Source organism: Typopeltis vanoorti, chromosome 24, assembly GCF_054136105.1.
Source record: "Typopeltis vanoorti isolate ZY-2024b chromosome 24, IOZ_Tvanoo_1.0, whole genome shotgun sequence".
Taxonomy (NCBI): Eukaryota; Metazoa; Arthropoda; class Arachnida; order Uropygi; family Thelyphonidae; genus Typopeltis; species Typopeltis vanoorti.
Genome location: NC_143572.1, coordinates 70,955,696 through 70,980,551, shown reverse-complemented (window position 1 = coordinate 70,980,551; position 24,856 = coordinate 70,955,696). Strand labels below are relative to the sequence as shown.

General features: G+C 35.6%; 1 protein-coding gene across 2 annotated transcripts in view; it reads right to left on the bottom strand.

Moving 5' to 3' along the window:
• ck (unconventional myosin-VIIa ck) overlaps positions 1-24,856 on the bottom strand; it is a 526,896-nt gene that overhangs the window by 33,002 nt on the left and 469,038 nt on the right. For both annotated transcript variants that reach the window (XM_090413984.1, XM_090413985.1), the window contains exons 41-42: positions 14,789-14,895; positions 7,689-7,807 (exon numbers count right to left, since the gene is read on the bottom strand). In XM_090413984.1, the coding sequence (XP_090270110.1) occupies positions 7,689-7,807; positions 14,789-14,895 (226 nt within the window). The remainder of the gene's footprint in view (positions 1-7,688; positions 7,808-14,788; positions 14,896-24,856) is intronic.

The following is a 24,856-nucleotide window of genomic DNA, read 5'->3' as shown; positions in this document are numbered from 1 at the left end:
GTGATAAGGCCTTGATTAGGCCACATATGGACACCTTGTTTTCAAAAGGATGAAGAGATGTTGGAGAGGATCTAGAAGTGATTGGCTAAGGTAGTTTCTGATCTCTGGAATGTTGAATGTGAAAAAAGGTTGAGAAGATGCAATTTATACATTCTAGTGGATAGGAGGAAGAGGGGTATGATAGAGGTTGGTCAGAGGTTGTTATAGGATTAACACTGAAGAGGTTTTTCATAAAATGTTCACTGCTACCTCTTCACTGAATGAAGAAACTCATATGTATGAAGAAGGTATTAGAGTTGCTGCCACAAACTGAATAAGAATTCAGCAATAGGGACTGATGGGATAACAGCATGGGTGCTAAAAGAGTGTTCAGCCAAACTGGCCATTCCTTTACCAGGCTATATAATTTAAGTCTCAGAACAGGGAAGAATTCACAGGAATGGAAAGAATGTATGGGAACCCATTGCACAAGGGTGGTGCAAAGACTGATGTATGGCTTGCATACAGAAATGGGTCAAGAGTGAATCTCTACTTTGTGATGAACAGCATGGGTTTACAAAGGAAGGTCATGTTTGAGCAACTTGCTCACATTCTATAATAATGTTACCTTGAACTAGACAAGGAGAATGGATACACCATAATTCTTTTGGATTTTGCTAAGGCTTTTGACAATACAACATGGAAGAAAGACTGTTCCATAAATTGGAGAATATGGGTTTTGATTATAAAATATTAGCATGGTTAAGAGGATGGCTAACTGATAGATATCAAAAAAGTGGTATATGGGGGATGTGAGTCTGAAAGATTTAAGGTAACTAGTGGTGTACCGTGTACCACAAGAATCAGTCCTTGGCCCACTGTTTTTCAATCTGTATGTTAATGATATTGGGAAGGATTTGACAGGCAACATACAGCTATTTGTTGATGATGCAAAGATAGGTAGAGTAATCAGGAATGTTGCTGATTTGCAGTACTTGCAGAATGATTTGAATAGGTTGGAATTGTGGGTATGGGAAAATGGTGTCAGTTCAATGTCAATTAATGCAAAGTCATGCTGTTTGGAATGATTAGATATCCAATGTTGTATTATATTTGTGGGATTATGCTAAAAGAAACTGATCAGGTTAGGTATCTTGGAGTGTTAGTAGATAGGAAGTTGAAGTTCAGGGCCATGCAAAGATTGCAAATACAACTCAAAAGATAATTGCAATGCCGAAAAGAACTTTCAATGTTAAGATTAAGATGTCATTTTGCCTCTTTACAAGGCCTTGATAAGACCTCAATCGGACTATTGTTCACAGGTCTGGTCTCCTGGTTTCCATTGTGATTCTGATACAGTGGAGAGAATGCAAAGGAGAGTTTAAAATGATATCAGGATTGTGGAATGCTGATTATGAAGACAGACTAAGAATTTGTAGACTGCAGACAGGAGAAAGAGGAGTGATATGATTGAGTCTTACAAACTTCTGACAGGGTGATACAGGATTTCAGTTGATGGAATTTTTTATTTTATTGAGGGTGGGGAAAGAACAATAGGGCATCGTTGGAAGCTGAGAATGAATTTTGCCAAGAAGAGGATGAGAGCTAGATTTTTCTCTGATAGGGTGGTGCTTGATTGGAATGGATTGCCATTGAATGTGGTATATGCAAGTATTGTGAATGAATGCTGCTGAATAAGTATGATAATAAGAATAAGTATGATAGCTAGTGCATGCAGTATGTGGCTCCCTCAATGAGTCCCTGACTCCCTGGAGATCTCACTTAATAATCATAGTCTTGAATGGAATCACTGGAGGAAGACGATCAGGAGGCAGAACCAAGAAGAACTTGGCAACAGTCTTTGAAGAAAAGATCACAATTATTGAGCTTCAGAGAGAGATGACAGAAATAGCCAGAGATAGACCTAGATGGCAAAGATATGTTCATAGGGGACTCAACCCATCATCTGATGGATGAGAAAGAAGGCAAAGAAAACTCAGTACACAACAATTTCATCTCCCTTATTTCTGGTCTAAACCAGAGTCTCCTGCTCATACTTTCCCTCATCTGTGACTTTGTCACACTTACTCCTGTCTGCTCACTCTCATACTCAAACACCCCATGTATTTCAGGCCATTCCTATGCTGACCATCCCCATACATGCATTCATCACCCTCACATTCAATTGTGAGGCAGTCCCTGAGTTTGCTGCCCCTCTCAATACACACCAAAAATATTACAAAAAGTCAAAACGACGTATAGGAAAATAAATTAAAATACTATGTTTATTTTTGAAGTAAAACTTTAATTTCAACATTCTGAAATGTTATTTTTCTTGCTTCTCTGCTCGCAAAATCATCGATGACATTGGCAAAGTCTATTTCATAGTAAAATTAATCATATTTTATTTAGAAAAACTCCTCTCACAACTAGCAACACTTACAGCAATTGTGAGGAAAATTCGCAGCAGTATTACAATATTTGGAAATGAGTTCTCGCAACTGTATTTTAGAATTAACCGCAAAAGTTCAAAAAGGTTCAAAGTGCCGCCCAGGGCGGTCCACCCCCTCTGCACCCCCCTAGCTATGCCACTGGTGAGATACATATACTAATCTTCATATACATAATACTTTTCATACCTCTCCTTAAACTCATTCACTGTCAGGCACTCTCAACTACTTCTGGCAATCTTTTTCATATATTCACCACTCTCCAAGCAAAATAGCTAGTCTGCACATCCTTAATAACCACACTTTTAAACAACTTCTTGGAGTGATTCCTAGTTGTCTCTCTCTCTCTTTTTATCTTATATGGAATTTTTTTTTTTTTTTGGTCAATCTTATAGAATCCTTTTATTAACTATCATTTACCCTGTTTTCCACCCGTCAACTATTTTGTTGACCATTGCTTATTGTACTCACTATTTTCATATTTAATTCTTTGTCTTCACTAAAAACTGTCACCAGCCAAAATATTTTACTTGTTCCATATGTTCTTCATTCAGGATATAGGTGATGTTTTCCCCATTCCTACCTATTTCAGCTTTATTTCATTTATTGCTGACTTTCATACCAAGAGAGTTACAGCAGCAATGCAATTTAGTTAAGAAATCTTGCAACTGGAATTTTTAGGAGTATAACACCATCTTCATAAGTAAAAAACTTTGGTTAACATTTCCAATTTTGATATTAAGTTTAATGCTGCTTTTCTTCATGGTGTGATCCATATAGATTATGAATAACAGTAGTGATAGTGTATGCACCCTTGTCTTATGCATGATTTTACATCAAATCAATTTCCTCTATCTTCTGCTGACTAAGAACTAAAAATATACAACACTGCCCTGTATAATGTCCCATGTCCCATTTGCACTGTAGAACTGTGGTGTCTTGATTTTTTTTTTTTTTTTTTTTTTTTTTTTTGGCACCTTGTCAGATGCTTTCTCTAGATATACAAAACTTGAGTACAGATCCTTGTTATATTTCTCAATATTCAACTTAAAAAATATTCAACTTATTGAAAATCTGATCCTAAAAATTTTATGTGGTCCAAACCCAGTTCATTCTTTTAGCCTCTTTTCAAGCACGCTTGAAAAGATGATAAAAGAGGCTCAGTAGGACAATTCCTCTGCAATTCTTACATGCAGTTTTATTTCCCTTTTTCCAGATGGGGTACCAATGAAAACTCTACTGCAACATTTGGAGTTTGACCTTCTGATCATGCCCTCTGAATTAAGAGGACATTAATGCAACCATTGTAAAACGTTTATAGCTTAATATTTGATATTCTATTAGAAATGTTCAATTTTGAGCATTTCAGGTAGAATACCATCTCCAGCTGCTCTTCCATGTTTTAGAAGTCATTTTTCTACTTCACATATGTATTCCTTCAATATCCCTATTAAATATTAAAGTAAGTTTTACAGCTTACACATGTAACAAAAATTATATAGAATTTATTCAAAAACGCCTACATATTTCATTTAATGTTACATGGACAATTGTCAGGGAAAAAGACCATTAACCACATTCAAAAGATGAATCAAAATAATGAGTCATAAATCATGAGTATATTAGCTTGTGTCTTTGTCACAGCTGAAGTATATGATATTACACTACTAGAGTTCAAAGAAACAATTGTAGCAAGTTGCATAGATCACATATATATACAGGAATACCTTATATAGTGTGGTTAACTGGTTCCAAGAAGCGTCCGCACTATGCAAAACTGCGTTGTTCGAGGTCTATTTATAAAGGTTTTCAATTTAATTTTTTATTACAAAAATTTAGGATAATAAAAATGTTTAAAAATGAAAAAAAATTGTTATTTTTATTAACTAAATAACAAATAAAATCCTTTTAAACTGATATAAAAGTTGTAGAAAACAAAACAAATATTGCTTCAATTTTAGCATACAGTAATTTACTTTTTACTAAAGTAGTCTTTTAGTGTTCGTTGAACCATCCTTGTCTTCTCTGTCTCTTCAAGCTAGATCTCTGTAGCATTTGATGACATTATCGAGACTTTTTCTCACTTTGATGCTTCTTTCCAAATTCGGGTCGGCATTTTTGAGAAAGTCGGAAGCTTCGTCGATTGTTCTCACAAAAGTTGAAAGGTCAGCAAAGGAAAATTCTTCAACCATGACATCAGTGGGGTTATCTTCGTCTTCTGCTTCATAGGCTCATTGTTGTTCCAACTCCAAAAGGGTTTCATCATCCAGGTCAATTGAATGAGAATCAATGCATTCATTCACATTGTTACAATCTAAACTTGTAAAACCAAGTTCTTTGCCCATCTGCACAATTTCTGTTGAGATTTCCTATTTCTGTGTTGCAAAGGCAACAAAGGCCTTTGAACAATGCGGCAAGATATGCCATACAGCTCTCATGTTGCTTTGAGTCACCTCTTGCAAGATTCATAAATATTTTGAATGGCATCTTTTATGTTAAATTTCTTCCAAAATTCACTCAAAGTCCAAGAATCTTCTTCTGCTGCAGTTTTAATAGCTTGAGAAAAAGTTTGTCTTAAATAGTAAGCCTTGAAAGTGGAGATAACGCTTTGATCCATCAGCTGCAGAACTGATGTTGTGTTTGGAGGGAAAATATGAATCTTGACATTTTCATCTAAGTCAGTCAATAGAGTTGGATGGCCTGGTGCATTGGCTAATAAAAGCAAAATTTTGAAAGGAATATCATTCTTTTTACAATAGTTTTTAACTTCACGCCAAAAACAAGTTTTAAACCAGTCTTCGAAAATTGAACGAGTCACCCACGCTTTTTTATTCGAATGCAAGTGAACAGGTAAATTGTTCTTTGTAAAGCCCATAAGAGCTCTTGGGTTTTCCGCTCTGTACACTAACAGTGGCTTCAATTTTAAATCACCTGATGCATTACCTCCTAGTAAATCGATCTTTTGACACTTTATACCCAGCTTTGTTTTTTTCCTTCTCTGCTAGAAATGTGCGCGATGGCATTCTTTTCCAGAACAAGCCAGTCTCATCAGCATTAAAAATTTGATCATCTGTGTAGCCTTCCTTCACAATAAGCTCCTTCAATTCATTGGAAAATAATTCTGCAGTTTTAGTGTCAGCACTTGCACTTTCACCTTGGATTCTTACGTTATGGAGTCCCATACGCTTTTCGAAATTGTAGAACCACCCGCGACTTGCTATAAAAGTTTCACTGGTTGTACCTCCTTCATTTTCGCTTTCATTTTCTTTTATTTTGTCATAAGTTGACATCATAATATGATAATATGATCATATTGTCATCATTTGACTCAAAGGAATCTTTTTCTGATTACAATCTTCAATCCAGATCATTAGAAGGTTTTCCATATTTTCCATTGTAGAAGATCGATTTCCCGTGATCACTTTTGACATATAAGAAGCGGTGCTCATTCCATGTTGTTTAATCTTTTCTTTGCTCTGAATAACTGTTTGTACAGATGACTCATTCATTGAAATCTCATGTGTGCTATTTTAGCAAACGAAGTACCATTCTCGTGACATTTTATAATTTCAAGTTTCTTCTCTAATGTCAACCACTTGCGTTTTTTTGTTACTCCAACAGTGTCTTCTTTGTTTTGTCTCTTTTCACTCATACTTAAATAATAAAAAAATATTAAATACTAATATTAATGTAAATAATAAAATGGCGCGGGGAAAGAACGTGTCTACGTGAGAGCCAATCGAATAACTACTGCATAAACGTGGCTCTCGACTGTCATTTGCAGCACCCGGGAGTCGCCGGTCAGTGTAATAATGATAAGTGTAATAATAAAACCCGTGTTGTTCAAAACTGCGCTATACAAGGTATTCCTGTATATATATATGGTCTATGCGGTTAGCCTTGTGGCTTTGCGCTTCGCAACCATATGCCTGGGGAAGGAGTGTCCTAGGTTCAATTCCCGTCGATGATGTGAGGAACTTAAGGATCTTCCTCAGCCATAGCCAAGTTAGCCAGTCTTCGGCATGGACAGCAGGGTTTTTCCCACCAGTTTATCTGGGGTTTTTCATCCCACAAGCAGGCAAACCAGACCTGTGAACACACAGGCTACAATCATAAATATGGCAAGGAAGGCAACGGGAAACCACCTTGCATCACTATCTCCCTAGTAATCAGCTGCAATCCTCTCAAGAGAGGAAGCCACAGGATCAGATCATATATATATGTGAATGATTAATAGTGATCATCACTTCCCAAAACTTGAATATTGGCATACATTCTGATCGGTTCAGGTTCAGATGATTTTTTAGTGTTTCACATGTTTCAAGGAAAAGACAATCAAATTTGAACTTGCTCTAGTGATGAAGTTTTGTCTGGTTCCAAAGAACTCTGTGTCTAGTGTCAAGAGCATGAGAAACAAGACCAGAACTCTCAGAATAAAAAATTGTAACAGAGTCTTGATTTTATTCAATTCTAATCAAGGCAGAACAGCCAATCTATCCAAAATATGCAAGATGACATGAGCAGGGTACTTGATAGATACCTGATAAGGAAAGAGGTGGTAATGTATCCTTTGTGATGGTAGGAAGGAAAACAGTGTCTTTCCTATTTTGGAAAGAGACTGTTTTCTTCAGACATGGGAAGAATTAAAAGACGAAGAATTTAAAGTCTCAGTAAAATGGAACTGTAATCTGGAAAACATTCAAAGATACTGTTGAAGAATTTTGGGGCAACAAGAAAGCTGAAAAATTATAAAGAACTAGTAATAAGACAAAAAATAGGATATCTCTGAAGATCCACTTTTCTTCCTCACCTGAACTTCTATTCTTATAACCTCGAGTGGTGAGTGATAAACATTTCCACAAGGAAATCATGAAGCAATGATACCAAGGAAATCAGAATGTCAGTATGATAGGGAGACAACAAATTTAAAAGCACTTTTAAATTTTAATGCTTTTTATTTTCTTACTTATTGTAAATAGTGAAATATGCAATGCTTCAATTTTCGTGTTTATATTTGAATATTTATTTATTTTTTAATTTTATTTTTATCAATGAACAATACTTAGCCCATTTTTTGGCTTTTTAATGATAAATTCTGATATGCTGTAGGAAAAACAAAAATGTATTCAATTTTTAAACATTAACATCCTACAGTATATAGAATCCATCTATTTTGATCCAAGTCACAAAATTCTTACTGGCCAGTGTAATAATTCAAAGAACAATTACTACAGTTATTAATGAACAAACAATATTTACGGAATTCCTTGAAGTTCTACTTTACTTTCCCCAAACCTAACACGATATATGAGAGCTGCAAGACGAGCTGCTTCTTCCTTATTGCATTTGTGGTAACCTCGTAAGAGTTTTGGAAGTTCCTAAATAAAATGAGAATTTTTCACATTTCTGGTTTGAAACAGAAAACAAATAATAAATAAATACTGCATATAATAAAGATGTGTAGTGCTAAAATATGTTATTTTTCCAACATCATTCTATTCATGAAAATGAAAAGAAATAACAGTTACTATATGATAATCTGATTTTCACATGGCAGCCCAACCAACATATCACTTCATATAATGGACTATAATAATCCAACACAATTAAAGGTTTACTACTGTTTGCTATCAACATTTTGTTTCAAAGTGTCCTGTTGTTTTGAAATCACCTGCCTGATCAGATTTTTTTTCTTAACTTTATTATTATTATTATACAGACACTTCCGTGGAGTCCGAAGACTCAATGCAGGAGATCCAATCTATCCACCCAATCTATCATACCTCTTCTTGAATCCATTAACACAGCGCTCCCAAACTGTGGGCCGGGGCCCCTTGGGGCCGGGAAATAATGAAAACAAATTTAAAATGTTTTAAGACTAAGTAGATTTTATTTTTAAATCTTAAAAGAAACGTATTTAATTTTTATTATTAATTTTTTGTTCTTTTTGAAAAAATCACACATCGGTGTTGTTTCAAAAATTTTACTTCTTGAGTATTTCAGCGATTAATAAATATTAGTAAATATATGCTAATTCATATAAGTAACACAAAAAAGATTACAAATGCAAAATATTGAATATAAATACAATAAATATTATAATGATATGTCTATATTACGATTTTTTTTTCAATGGGAGCTGTGAAATATTTAAATTTTTCCAAAGGGGGCCTTGGCATCCATAAGTTTGGGAAGCACTACATTAACAGACAAAGCACTCACAACTGACTCTAGCAACCCATTCCAATCATTCACAACTCTCCAAACAAAAAATCTAGTCCTCACACCCCTACTAACCACACCTTTATTCAACTTCCAGGGGTGACCCCTTGTTCTGTAATCCTATAAAACCCCCTTTAAGCAACTTAAGTGGTGAGGACAGGAGAGAATTGGAGAAAAATCCCCAATTTTTCTCTTATCAACCTACTTCTGCAATCCACACACTCTCAATCTATCTTCTCCACTGCTTTCTCATCCCCAAGGAGAACCATACTTGAGCATAGTAATCCAGATGTGGGCATATCAAGGCCTTACAAGGAGGAATAACTTCCTTATCTCTACATATTAATGTGTTCTTCAATGGTCAAGTAATCTTATGGGTTACCATAGCAACCTTAGAAATATGTCCTCTAAACTTTAACTCTCTATCTACCATTACCACTCCTAAATCTCTAATTTCATCTATTTCCTGGAGTACAGTACCATCAATGTGATACATAGCTTGTAATCTATTTTTCCCAAGATATTATAGGTAATATTTCAGGGAAAATTCCCATGTTACTCCTCTAAAAATAAACTATTATTTTAATGGCTAATATAGTCTACTTTTGTTTAGGAGTGCTCCTTAAACAAAAGTAGGCTATGTTAGCCATTAAAATAATAGTTTATTTTTAGAGGAGTAACATGGGAATTTTCCCAGAAATAATACCTATAATATCATGTGTTTTGTAACCCAACAACCCCTCAACCATTGGCTCTCTACTGCCCCTCAAACTGCACCCCCAGTCCCCCACACAGAACACACTTAAAAATAGTAACTATTAGTGCACGCACCAACACAAGCTTATGTCATGGTCTCACGATACATATTCAATGACTGCATAAACTTCACGAAAGTAATATACCAAAAAACCATCCTAACATACATCGGGCAAAAAATACACATAAAATTCCTTCAAAATTGCCTCAAGCACAACAACAGCACAATTCCTGGAAACAAAAAAAATTTGCTACACAAGCTTATGTCATGGTCTCACGATACATATTCAATGACTGCATAAACTTCACGAAAGTAATATACCAAAAAACCATCCTAACATACATCGGGCAAAAAATACATATAAAATTCCTTCAAAATTGCCTCAAGCACAACAACAGCACAATTCCTGGAAACAAAAAAAATTTGCTACCGGGCGTCCAGAAATCTCATAAAGCAGATCCTAAATGAGAGATTTAAAAAGAAAAAAACAAGCATATTCATACATTCACCAAACAAAAAGACTGAAAACTCTACTGACCCCAAACGAAAAAGGGGCACTCCTAAATGAAAGTGGGCTACATTAGCCATTAAAATAATATTTTTCCCAAAATGCATATCTTTACATTTCTCCACATTAAACTGACACCCATTATCTTTTGCACATACTGACAGCCTATTTAAATCATCCTGCAAGTCCTCCGCATTGCCTTGATTAACTATCTTTACTTCATTTCACATCATCAGCAAACAACTAAATATTTCCTTTCTGGTTATTTCCTATATCATTTATGTACAAATTAAATAGCAATGGTCCCAACTGAACCTTGCGGCACATGACTAGTCACCTGTTTTCACCTCGATTCTGTTCCTCTATTTACCACTTTTGGATATCTGTCCAGCAGCCATCCTGTTATCCACTTAACCAGTGTCATGTCCATTCCCATTTGTTCAACTGTTAACTGCCTTTTAAAGCAAAATTTCACAAACTGTGTACTGAAGGTTTTAGATGTTATGCAGAAAAAATAAATCACCAAAATTCAAAAGACAAGCAAAAACAAGTGTTCTCTGCCAGGTTGGCAGGAAAACGACCCAGAGGAAGACCAAGATATAGGTGGATTGAATACAGTACAAAGTGCCTTAGACGATAAAAATATAAGATCTGATAATGTTGGAGTCTTGACAAGTAACAGACTGATTTGGAGGAAAATTGTAGATAGGAAGTTAGTAATGATGTAATTTTTTCATGTAGTACTGTCATATCCTGTACACCCCTTGAGGGTACATGGCAGGAATTTGATGATGATGATGATGATGAATTCAAAAGACACAAAATTTTCATAAAAATTAAACGGGCAATATATATATCGTTGAAATTATGGAAACAACTACCGTGTTAGATCAAAACTTCAGTTTAATATAAATCAAAATAATCACTCGATGTTTCGACCTTCACATTAAGGTCATTATCTGTAGTATACACACACACACATATATATATAAAGAAACAAGCTACACTACAATCTATATGGTATCCTAAAGTTACTGGTTAACTGTTAAAACTATTGGCCTGACCTCTGGCAGGAAAAAAAATCTTACTACATCAAAGCTAGAGTCCTGTTATCATTATTATCTATTAGGTTACAAAATTAAATTAAGTTAGAGAGCAGCATGTTCATGTTTTGTTTTCACCAGAGGCCAGGCCAAGAGTTTTAAGTTGACCAGTAAATTTAACATATGCTGGCCTTTTTGGCTGAGTGGTTAGCATATATGCTCTCCAGCCAAACGTCTGTGGGTTCAAATCCCGCCATGGGCATTGATGTTTGTGATTGTCTGTGAAAATACTAGTGGTGGTAATGGGCAGTAGATGGTGTTGGTGTAGATGATGCAGTTTACTGTAGTTGGTGGAGATGGAGAGTTGTAGAGTTGGTGCTCGCTCCCTCGATGAGTCTTTGGACTCCAACAAGACATCATTTTCAAACTTTCCATGAATAAGTCTGCACAAGGAGGAGATAGAGAGCTTCCCATTGTGAGGCCCAAAAAGATGTTTATAGATTTTTCCATTCCATTGAAAAAAAATTGATTTGAGACAATGTTTATAGAGTTCAGAGATGTTTTGAGGGGAACAGATTATCTATAAGTACCATAACTTCGTTTTCACAGAAACATTTGTAAATAACAATACAACAACATCCAGACTAGTTAGAATGTCTGTTCGTTTCAAGATAGATAATACGGATAATCTGTTCCCTCAAGACATCTCTCAACTCTATAAACACTGTCTCAATTCAATTTTTTTCTGATGGAATGGAAAAATCTACAAACAACCTTCCTCCTTGTACAGACTTATTCATGGAAAAGTTCAAAAATTATGTCTTGTTATCTACAAATCCTAAACTGGCAATTTGGTGGAGATATGTAGACAACATATTCATAATATGGAAACACAGTATAGCTGAGTTATATGATTTTCTGGCATCTATCAACTCCTTCCACCATAAAATCAAATTTGCCTTAGAACTTGAAAAAATGAAGGAAAATTAGCTTTCTAGACATTTTAATTATGAAACAAGCAGACAAAGGCATTTCTCTTAGTATGTACCATAAGTCGACCCATACAGGTTGGCTATCTACCTCGCTGCACCACATTTCACAAAAATTGACCATTGTACATACACTGAAAAAAGGCGATCTCTATCATACGAGATTATTATTATTATTATGTAACACTTCCAGGGAGTCCAAGGACGGCACCTACTCTACAACGCTTTGTCTCCACCACTCCACCAACCACAACTACCTTCATCATCTACACCAATGCCACCTACCACCAACCACCACCACACTATTTTCACAGACAATCACAAACATCCATACCCACGGCAAGATTAATTTTGGCTCTCACTGACTGGTGAGAGCCAAAATTAAAATAAACCCCAAATTGGAAAGAATAAAATGGCTAAACAACAAAAAATCAAGAAGTTTTGTCTATTGAAAACAAGGATTATGAAGAAAAACTCAATCAAAAACTAGACTTAATAAATATATTTGAAGAAGACATAAATAAAATAAGCAAAAACCTAATGGAAGTAATAATCTCAGCAGCCAATGAATTCAAAAGCAACAAACAACAAAAAGACCATAAACTTTCAGAGGAAACCTTACAACTGCTAAAAAAGAGACGAAATATGACACAAGATAAAAACTTAACTTCTAAAATAGAATATGCAGAACTATGCAAAACAATAAGAAAAAAGATGAGAAATGAAATCAGATCTTATAGCACTACAAAAATAAAAGAAACTATTGAAAACAATAAAAATATGAAAATACTAAGAAAACATTTATCAGTTGGCAAAAGTCAAATAACTGCAATAAAAGATAAGAATGGAATTACAGTAAGGAACCAAGAACAAATCCTAAGCAGACTAGAAGAATTTTATAAAGAACTCTATAAAACTAAATAGATAAATCAAATATAAATAACTCTTTCCCATCACATATGGAATTCATTCCCCCATTCACTTCAGATGAAATAAAACAAGCATTAAAACAAATGAAAAATGTCCTCGTGAAGACCTAATTCAGATAGAATTAATTAACACGTTAGCTGCCACGCTACTTCGGCATAGTCTGTTCCCGTACGCCAAGCAATTTCACTTCAAGGTCAGCACGGTAATCTCGTTGCCAGCAGTAAGTGTCATACGAGTATACTCGTAGTTGGCTTGTGCAGAGCATATACTGTCTATGAGAATACACAGTTTTGATGCTAGCTCCACGAGCCAAGCATTTTCACTTCTTCAAGGTCAGTACAGTAATCTCGTTGCCGGCAGTAAGCATCATACGAGTATACTCGTAGCTGGCTTGTGTAGCTGGTTTACCAACTACGAGTATACTCGTAGTTGGCAGTGAACGTGTTAAATGGGGATGAAACAACATAATCCACCATGTCATAAACTAAATCTATGCCTAAAAGAGGAGAAGATACCAGAAAACTGGAAAAATGCTACTCTGATACTGTTGTCTAAAAAAGGAGACAAAGAACAAGTGAAGAACTATGGACCAATTAGTATTCTCTCTAATCTGTAATTCTCACAAAAGTAATAACAAACAAGTTAACCCCTCTTCTAGACTCAACCAGCAGAACAAGCAGGATATGTAAAACAAATAATAGAGAAAGCAGAAGAAAACCAAGTGCCTCTCTGTTTAGCCTTTATCGATTATGAAAAAGCATTTGATTCCATCAAAACTAATGCAATAAATAATGCAGAGCACTCCAGAATCAGGGAGTTCCTGGAGAATATATAGACTTCCTCCAGGAAATATACCATACTGTAACAGCAATAATCCAACTTCAAATAGCAATAAAATATCAATTGAAAAGGGTGTCTGACAAGGAGACTTTGTATCACCCAATCTTTACAGCATTCCTTCAAGAAATATTTAATAATACAAACTGGAAAAACCTTACTATAAATATTAATAACAGAAAGTTAACACACCTAAGATATGCAGATGATATCATAATTTTTGCAAACACTCCAGAAGGCCTTAATATAATGATGAAAGACCTATATCATGAAAGCAGAAAAGTTGGTCTAAAAATAAACAGAGAAAACTAAAATCATGTTTAATCATTTGGTAACACCAAAACATAAAAATAGAAAACAATTTCTTGGAAAGAGTTTCTTCATATACATACTTAGGTCATCTCATTGATCTAAACTGTGGACTCCAAAAGGAAATAAATAGAAGAGTTCAACTTGCCTGGAGTGCATTCAGAAAATTGAAAAGCATTTTTCAAAACAATGATGTCCTACTCTGTTTAAAAAGGAAGACATTTAACTAGTGTATACGTCCATTCATCACATATGGTTGTGAAACTTGGTCTCTAACAAAAACACTGGCAAATAAACTAGCAACAACTCAAATAAAAACGGAGAAGTGGATGCTAGGCATCATATTAAAAGATAAGAAGCAAAACACCTGGAGAAGAAGCACACTCATCACTGACATCATTCTTCATCACAAGTGACTAAAATGGAAATGGGCTGGATATCTATCCAGAAGAGAAGATGAGTGATGGACCACCATACTAATGAACTGGATTCCAAAAGAAGGGAAACAAGGCGAGGAAGTCCTAAAAGAAGGCGGAGTGATGAATTGTCAAATTTTGTTGGGAAAAGTTGGTATGCACAGTTGATATCTGTGTACAAATTTAAATAATCACATGCATTTCATGACTGTGAATGCACTATATGGCATATTTGTGTCTTTGATCACTTGAATGAAGAAGACACTTCATGGATGAAGTCAATTGAAGTGAACATAATGAATTATATTTTATATAATATAAGAAAATGAATTATTTTAGTAAACATACCTGATGATAGTGGAAAATAATATCAGCATTCCTGTCTTTTCCAGGTATTGTATTAGTCCATAACTTTTTCATGAAAAATACTTGATATGTAAATTGAGGAATAGAACCTAAAATAAGGTAAAATTATTTTGAAACATTTGATTCCATTTTATCTAATTAACACAAAGAAACATACACTGATTTCAAATATTGAAATGATAATTTAAAAATAATACTTTTTTCTACAGATCAGGAATTAGTAAACTTTGCTTTTTTTATCTGTTACTATTATGAAGTCATTCCAATCAATTACTTACTGTAATCCAAACTGTTCATTATTCTGAATGAATAACTCAAAATGAGGTTGTAGGCACAGTACCATTAACAAATGGTAGAATTTGTTAATGTCACGGTTAACACATTCTTTGTTTATGAATACTTTGTTTATGAAAATCGGTCCTTCAGAACACACGCAATTTACAGACAAAAAATACTAGTTGTGGTGGTGGTGGGCAGTAGATGGCGTTGATGGAGATGATTTGTAGTAGAGGTTCGGTGTAGTGGTTGAGACAGTTGTAGTTGTCCTCCCACGATGAGTCTTCGGACTCCTTGGAGTATCAGGAATAATAATATAATACTGGTTCTGAAATACAATTATACATTTCACAAACACTAAGATGTTCTTAAACTTTCAAAAACAATCTGATGCACGCAATCAGAATCATACATACATACATCTTCAAGGTCCACCTTTCCTAATTGGGTTGTGGGATCAACAGCTGCAAGAGGAACTTCCAATGGTCATGATCCTCTGCCACCAAGCTCAGGTGGTCTGGTGGGATTCCCAAACGTGTCCACCCAAAGTTTTGGATATAATCTATCCAGCGAGTCCTTGGCCTTCCACCCTCTGGCTTGGCAAAGAGGGCCTGCTGAGGGAGCCTCTCTTGTGGCATTCTGACCAGGTGCCTGTACCAACGTAACTGTGATCTCTCAACACAGAGAAGCAGCAGTTGAGTATTGAGGGTTTCCCGAATTGCAGAGCTTCTGACTCTGTCAAGTCTTATCAGCCCCGCAACCCCTCGAAGGAACCTCATTTCAGCCGCTTGGATTCGTGTCCTCATTCTTTCGGTCATTTCCCAACTCTCATCACCATAGGTGAGGATGGGGGCATAGAATGTATTGAAGACAGCCAGCTTTGCCTTCTGGCTTAACTCCCACTTCAATACTACCAAACGGTAGTATTGAAGCAGTAGTATTGAAAATGGATAATCAGAACTATTATCCATTTTATTACTATCCCTAACTACTGAAAATGACTATTTCATCTACTCAGGAGAGCTTAGAAAAAATTAGGATTGCCTTAAAAAATTATTCAGATATAAATCATGTTCAAGGCACTGAGTCACAAAAATCTCTGCACCTGTTGAAACTATTAAGAACTTCTGCTCATTCCTCTCACAGAACATGCATGAAATGTTTACAAACTGTCTTGCTTCATCAACAAGGCAGTGGCTAATGGAGTCAACATATTTGACATATCCGGACTTATCACACCTAAGGAAATGAATGTAGCCCATGTATCTCCTAATCTTAATGACTATAACAAAATTATGGAGACAACCACCATGTTAGAGGAATACCTTTAATTTAAATTAAGCATTACTTGGCATATCATATTAAAGTCGCTATCAGGAACACACACACACAACTGGTAACCTAGCCTGACCTCTCACGAGAGACAAACAAATTTAAAAATAAATAGCTGAAAATCAACTAACAATGAAAAATAAATAAGGAAAACAGCATATAAGTAAAACTACATCATTAGCCATTAGCAGTGAATTTTAATTCTAGGAAGTCCAGTTAGAATTCTATTACCTTGCTGAAGAATACTGGTTAAAAGCTAGCTTATACTTCTATTCTTTTACACTTACAACTGAGTGTGGAAAGAGGTGGCTGCTAGTCTTTAAAAGATTGGCAGCAGTGATACTAACTTCTGAAAAATAATCAAAATCTTGAATTTCTTTAAAGATTGGAAATTCTTTTATTCACAGCGATCAGCCTCACCTAAGGCATCCACCAGTATAATATGGTGATCAATAAATATCACACTTTATCAGGAGCTCAGATGTTTATAATATATTTCAGCTCTTCTTGTAGCACAATATCAGAAGAAATTAAATGAATTTGCTGTGCTGAAGTTTTAATAATTTTGTTTCTTTAGAAATGGAGAATTTATGTACACTGTTCGGAAAGAAGTCAACAGACATCCCCATGGGCATGGTGCATTGTGCCATGTAATGAGTCATGTATCTGTAGCTGGTATAAATTGGAGGAATATGACGCTCCCAACTCACAGCAACTGTGTCCAGGTGAAATGGCTGTGAAAAGGAAACTGACAGATTTTGAAAGAGGCATTGTGATAGGATGCAGTATTGAAGGCCTATCTGTTTGCAAACTGTTGACAAATTGGGCCATCCCAGGTCAACAATCAGTGATACCATACTGAGATGGAAGTGCAGGGAATCAATTTCAAATGCTTCAAGTTGATTCCCACCACACTCACCGAATATGACTATAGGGTGCTATGACAGATATGTAAAAACCACCATTCATTGGCTGACACACTGAATGCAGAGTTTGAGCATTGACTGGAACACAAATCTGCACAAAAAAACATTCAGAACTGAGGCTCACAATATGTATTTCCGTGAAAGGACTGCAATATGCAAGCACCACATTATCCAAACCTAAATGTAACATCGTCTTCAGTGTAGCAAAAGAGCATGTATAATGGGGACATGGAAGCTCAGAAAGCTGTGTTATGGAACAACAAATCATACTACAACCTCTACCGAGCAGATAGATAGGTGTGGGTGTGGCAGATGCTTGGTGAAAATCTCTTACCAGCGTGCGCAACCCCAACTATGAAATTTGGAGGTGGAGGTTGAAGTTTTTTTACTTCGTTATACTATAAATTAAAGATGCCAAGAAATTATATTTTTGGTTTGAAGTTACTTCATGTGCAAACTTTGTTTTCTTACACTTGGATAAAGGATGAAACCAAGAATATAATTTCTTGGCATCTTTAATTCATAGTATATTCGAGTAAAAAAACTTTCAACATTATTTCTAATCCAGATCATTTTAATAATAAGGTGTGACACCTTTTGACTACTTGTATATGGAAATATGACTTCTGCATTACTTTAACCTTGGTATCATTTCTGGGCTGACTCCCACTGATGAGATTTCAAAAAAGGTCAAAACCAGTCTGGGTTGCAGCCCTTCCCATAATGCATAGCATTACACATGTCCGTAAGGATATGAGAGTTGCATTATTGGATACTAAGGTAATTGATGTGAAGCCATCAGCTCTATATACAAGTAGTCCAGTCATGAAATTACTTCATGCCAGTGGCGGCCCGTGAAAAGTTTACGTGAGGGTGCTGCATATACAAGAAAAAAAAAAAACACCTTTTTTTTTCTTAATCAGTAACGAATTTATTAATAAATAAATTTACATATTAAAAATTGCTTTATTAAAAATATTTCATCCTCACCATGAACAAACACCAATAATAAAAGTTTCGTATCAATAGCAAAGGCAAATGAATATCGGCGTTAGATCACAGTGCATTAGTTTCGTGTAACAATAATTGAACAAATATAATTATTTTCAACAGTGACGCTCGTCATAATTCAGCCTTGTATCTAAAATAAATAAATAATTATATGTTATTTTAACAAAATAAAATAAGATTTACAAAAAATAGTTCACCACGAAAACCACCAATAATAAATGTTTCATATCTCACAGAAATAACGCGCTCAAGCTTATGATACACTGCCCAAACAGCAGTGTATCTAATGACATAACGTGCAATGACAAGCACAAACAAACATTGGCGTTAAATCGCAGTGCATTTGTTTCGTAATCTAAAGCATTAATCGAACAATTCCAATTAGCTATTCAATCGATGTCAAAACATAAGCTATGACCTTTAACATTTTGTATTGCATTTATATAATGTTGTAAGCATTGTTATTATTTATAAACACAGACAAAATTTAATTTTTTCATTTTTTCCTTGGGGGTGCTGCAGTGTCGCAGTGCTTATGCACGAGCCACCACTGCTTCATGTGCAAACTTTGTATGTTTATTTAAATAACGAAACCTGTGGTGAGATCATAATTAAAAGAAACACACGTATTAACCACAGTGAAAATTATCTACTTGTAAATATTTCATCCTAAGTATCTTAGGACATCATCAGTACAGTAGGGTGCATGATTACAATAGAATCTCATTACACGCACGAAACGTGTTACAGAAGTAAAAAAAAAATAATAATAATAATAATTTACACAATTTTGTATGACAATTTCCCATACTTTAGGAATAGTAAGAATGTCATTGCAGTTTAAATTTGGTCTGTGTAGTAGGGCTTCAGAACTTACTTTGTATAAACGTTCATGTTTATATAAAGATCTATGTAAAAGTTTAGACTTTTCCCAATGGATCCTATGGCTTGGATTTTCAATTCTGTGTTGAGAGAGGCCAGATTTCTGTGGTTTAAAAAGACGAATGTGGTCTTGATGTTCCGAGATGTGTTTCTGAACAGACCTACCTGTCTGTCCAAAGTAAGACAATTTTGCATGAGCATGGAATCTCATAAATGCCAGGCAACATCAAAGGTGAGAGTTTGTCCTTAGGAGAAGGTAACAAGTTGTAAATTTGGTTGATAGGTTTGTAAGTAGTGGCAAAATTGTATTTCTTCATAATTTTAGAAAGACGTTCAGAGATGCCTTTGACATAAGGTATGGGAATCCTATGGACTTCTTCTTGTCTGGTTTGATGTGTGGGAAAGTGATTTTTTGAGTTGTTTTAGGATTATATCCATTTAGGATAGCTGTATTTTTGATTACTTCTATTTCTTGGTTTAGAGATTCTTCAGAGGAGCAGAATTTGTGTGCTCTGGAAACTAGTGATTTAATAATGCCAAATTTCCGAGATGGATGATGACCGGAAGAATTGTGAATGTAGCAACCTGAGAATGTAGGCTTGCGAAAGAATGTAGGCTTGACAGACATAGCAATGGAACCATCTTCTTTTCTTTGAAAGTGTAAGTTATTAAGGAAAATGCAGGTGAGCACATGAACAAGTTCATGAGTGAGTGTGTGAGATTGAGAAAGATCATCAAATGCAATATCTCAGCTCTCGAATCTGCATGAGATGCAATTAAAATATCAGAGATACTTGCTTTTGATAGAATACCACATAAAGCTATAACTTGAGGAAAAAAAGGAGTTGGACATGAAGCTGGTGACTTGGATAAAAAGGGTGGCTGATGAACAGACATCAGAGAATAGTATATATGATATGGATGAATCAAAAAGAAGACAGGTGATCAGTGGTTTGACAAAAGCTGTTCTTTGGCTGCTTCCATTCAGTGCATTAGTGATATTGGGAATAAATTCAGGGGATGAAAGAGATTAAGTTGTTTGATGATGATACTAAACTAAGAAAAGAGTGATAGTTTATTTTTTAATATATTGATCCCATGTATGAGAGATCACAAGGCCTATAACACAACAGTGTCATGTATGGGCAAGCAGTTAAGGAGAAAGAAAGGAAGCCAATTAACAAGTTCCTTTAAAATCTGGGGATTGAGAAAGACAGTATGGACATCTATCACAAAAAAAAAAAAAAAAAATCAGAATAGATAGAATGAAGAAAGAAGATGAGAGTTAGTTCAACATGTTTGGAGTTGGACTATGTATGGATTTTGAGTGACTGCTCATGTTCTTACATGATTAGAGGAAAACGGAGAAATGAGTGGCCATTTTGGTGGAGCAACACTCAGTACCTATTCAAAAATAATAATAATAATAAATAAATGAAATAAAAGGCTTAATGCAAAAACAGAGCTTATGAGAAAGTGACTGGAGGGATTCTTTGAGAAAGGGATCACTTATTAGGCAGATTGCCCTCTTTGGTATGCAGAAGAGATTAATAAAGGTGATACAGAGATCCTTCAGGATGATCTAAAAAGACTGGTAGTTTGGGCAAAGATTAGGGTAGTTGTAGTTTGATAATGGATGTAAATTCGACATGCTAAAGTGTAAAATTATGCACTTTGGGATGTAAAACTACAGACTGTGTATTACATAGATGGAACTATACTGCAAGGGACAGTGAGTTGAAGTTCAGAGAAGTTAATATTGTAAAAGTGTGACAAAAAACTGAAATGATCACATGGATGATAAGATGTACACTAACATGTAAGGATAAGGAAGTCATTATTATTACACCATGTCGACAGACCTATCATGGGAGGTTTATTCAACTAACAACATATTTATCATACCGAATCTTAAAATCCTTAATATCCTTGCATTAACAACATATTCTGGTAATGTGTTACATTCACTGACAATTCTCCACATAAAAAACCTATTCCTAACACACCTCTTCACCACCCTCTTACATAACTAACAGGGATTGCCTCTGGTTCTTCCCCTCTTGCTTTCCTCTTTTTATAACCCCTCTGGATTAATCTGATAAAATGCTCTCACTAACTTAAATGTCTCTATCATATCACCTCTTTTCCTCCTATCCACCAAACTCTGCAATCCATATTTCTTCAACCTTTCTCCATAGCCAGCATTCCAAAGTCCTCATATTGTCAGTCACTCATATCTGGACCTTTTCCAAAGCTTCCAGATTGCACTGAAAATCAGGTAACCAAATCTGTATAGTATAGTCTGACCAGCTTTATACAGCAGCACAACCACTTCCTTATTATTATTATTACATGACACCTCCAAGGAGTCCAAGGACTCATTATGGAAGGGCACACTACTCTATTTCGCTAAATACATCTCATCCTTTCCACTACTTAATTCTCCAACTACGACACTACTACCATTAACACCATCTATCGCCCATCATCACCAACAACAGTATTTTTTGTCTGTAAATTGCATGTTCTGAAGGCTGATTTGTCTGTACGCAGGATGAAAAAACCTGAGTTTCCGGGAGAAAAAATCCTGCTATTGCCATATGAGGTCAGCTAACTCACCTTCAAATGAAAAAGCCCATATAAGGATTCCTCTTGTCATGATAAGAATAGAACCCAGGTTTTTTCCAAGAAAAGGGAGCAATATTCCGCTGTTCTTCTAATTGCGCTACAGGGACTATTAAAGTTTATTTTAATTCCTATATGTTACAGCACTTCTTATCACAGTGGCACTATGATGTGCAGTCTTTGCAACACTTACAATATGCCCTCTAAACTTCAGTCTACTGTCAACCATTGCTCTAAAATTTTGAATCTCATCTACTTCCTGCGGTACAGCACCATGTATAGTACAGAGTCCTATATTTCTGCACTCCAAAATTCAATCAAATTTACCGTATATTTTCGTGTATAATGCAATCCACATATAATGCAAACTAGAACTTTTGTTTGAAAACTAGCCCTAAAATGCCATGTCCACGTATAATGTGATCTGTTAATCTTCTTCCATAGCATTATAAATAATACAATACGAATTAACGAAAGAAATATTTATTTCTTTCGTTAATTCGTATTTCATTAAACAAAATGTCAAAATTCTTTAAATTGTTTCATATTTTGAGTCATCAAACATTTCATTTATAAATTCATCTGTAGGCATTGCATCATCAGTGTAGCAGTTGTCGTCATCGTCATCATGCTCTCGATTTTGTTGTGCATCATCCTCGCTTTTGTATATGACGTCATCTTTGGATCCATCCATTGAATTACTTATTCCACATTTAAGAAATGAGCGTTGAATCATTTCAGATGGTATCGAATCCCAAGTTTCTTTAACCCAGCTGGTGACTAGGGTGATCTCAGGCTTCTGAAAATTCCCACCCTTTGTCATCTTCACCAAACTAGATGACATCCATTCTCTCCATTTTTCACGTAAGTGATCTTTAAATGGCTTATTAAGCTGACATCAAGCGGCTGCAAAACGGAAGTCAGACCACCTGGTATGACTGCTAGGTCTGTATGTAGCTCACATGCTTTCTCTTCGCTTGCCTCCGTTAAATGTGCCTGGAACAAATCCCAGACTAGCATGCTTCGTTGACGTAACAAGCTGCCTGGACGTATGTTCCATACTTGATCCAGCCACAATTGTACACCTTCATCCATCCAACCTTTCTGATTGGCACGAACAATGACACCTAGTGGAAATTTCATATGCTTTGGAATTTTCTTCCTTTTAAATATCACTGTTGGCCTTAATTTGGTTCCATCTGCCATGCATGCTAGAACAATGGTAATATGCGTTTTTTTCGTGTCCCATTAAAACAATGGGTACTCTTTTCACCAAATGAGTTTACTTTTCGATTTACAGGCATATCAAAGCACATGGGTTGTGTGCAATAATTGTTTGGTGTCGTAATATTAATGCTTTGCGTTCCATAAATCAGTTGCACCACCCGGCAAAGCAAGAAAAGATGAAATACCTGGTGTGTCCTTGAATTTACCATTCTTGAGTTGTAGAGCTTGAAAACGAATTGCATTTCTTGTTACTATCGTGCCATCTTGTCGCTGCATCAAAATCCATTCATTTAGCTCTTCCTTGAGTTCTGGAAAGGATGCTACATCTCCATGACAGGCACATTTGGTTTTGGAGATTTTTTCAGGACTGTGTTTTTGCTTATGCCAAAGTCTAATATTACTCTCTGCTACACCAAATTCTCTCATAGCAACACTGTTATTATGTTCTTTTTGCAAACTGCACGACACACAATTTAAATCCTGCTTCAAAAGATGAACGTTTACGTTTCTGCTGGCTCATTTTTAGGCTAGGTTTGTTTAACGAATAATATTTAAAATGAACTGTGGTTAAACCGATATAACTGCTAATATCCCGCCAAGGGGGCGAGATATTAGCACTACTTACATTACTGGCTTTATGCGCAGATACGATACACGCTCGGTCGCCAAATGCGAGTGGGTCAAGTAGATTTGGTTCCATAGGCATTAGGTAGTATATATTGTGTGTGCAAGTCTAATAAGATGTTACATTTTTTAAGATCCGCATATAATGCGAACTCCTAACTTTAAGTAGTATTTTTCACCATAAATTTTTTGCATTATATGCGGTAATATATGGTATATTAATATTAAAATTGCAATCCCACTTCTTTTTCCAAGTCAAAAGTCTATTCAAATTGTCCTGAAGGGAATTAACATCAGCAAACAACTGAAGATTTCCAGTGAGTCCATGTGATGTATCATTTACAAACAAGTTAAACAGCAGGGGCCCAAAGAACAGAACCCTAGGGCATGCCACTGGTAACCCTCCTTTTATGAGACTTTGCTCCATCCTACACAACCAACTTGCTGGTATCGTTCAGAGAGCCACTCTCTAATCCATCTAACCAATATACTATCTATTCCCACCCTCTGCAGCTTGTACATCAATTTATCATGTGGTAATCTATCAAATGCTTTTGCAAAGTCCAAGAATATCACTGTATAAGATTCTACCCTTTATAAATCCATGCTGACCATCATAAAGAATGCTATGTCTATCAATCCAATCCTGTATTTTATTCCTAATCAATCTCTCTCTCTCTCTCTCTCCAACACTTTGACCACAACTGCAGTTATACTAGTCTATAATTGGAAACTTCTGTCCTAGAACCATGCTTGTGGAGTGGTACTATTTTGCTTTCTTTCCACTCCTTAGGAACCCTATCCACTGCAAAAATTTCATTAAATAACCAGGTCAAGGGCATAGCTAATTGAACATCTAACCAAATCAACACCTGATACACCTCTGATTCTTTCACTTCCAATTCTCCTAATACTTGCCTCCCTTATATCTATTGCATGGCATCATTTACACCTGTATGGTATACACTGATAATTCAATGATTCCACTATATCCTTTGCAGTGGCCACTCTGCTGCCATGATTATTCTTCCTCTTGCTTGCCATATAGCAGAAGAGCTCCCTTGAATTAACATTTTCCTGACCAGCCAATTGCCCTCTCGTCCTACACCTTTTCTTTCTTTACTATGCTTGTCACTTTCCTAGCCAG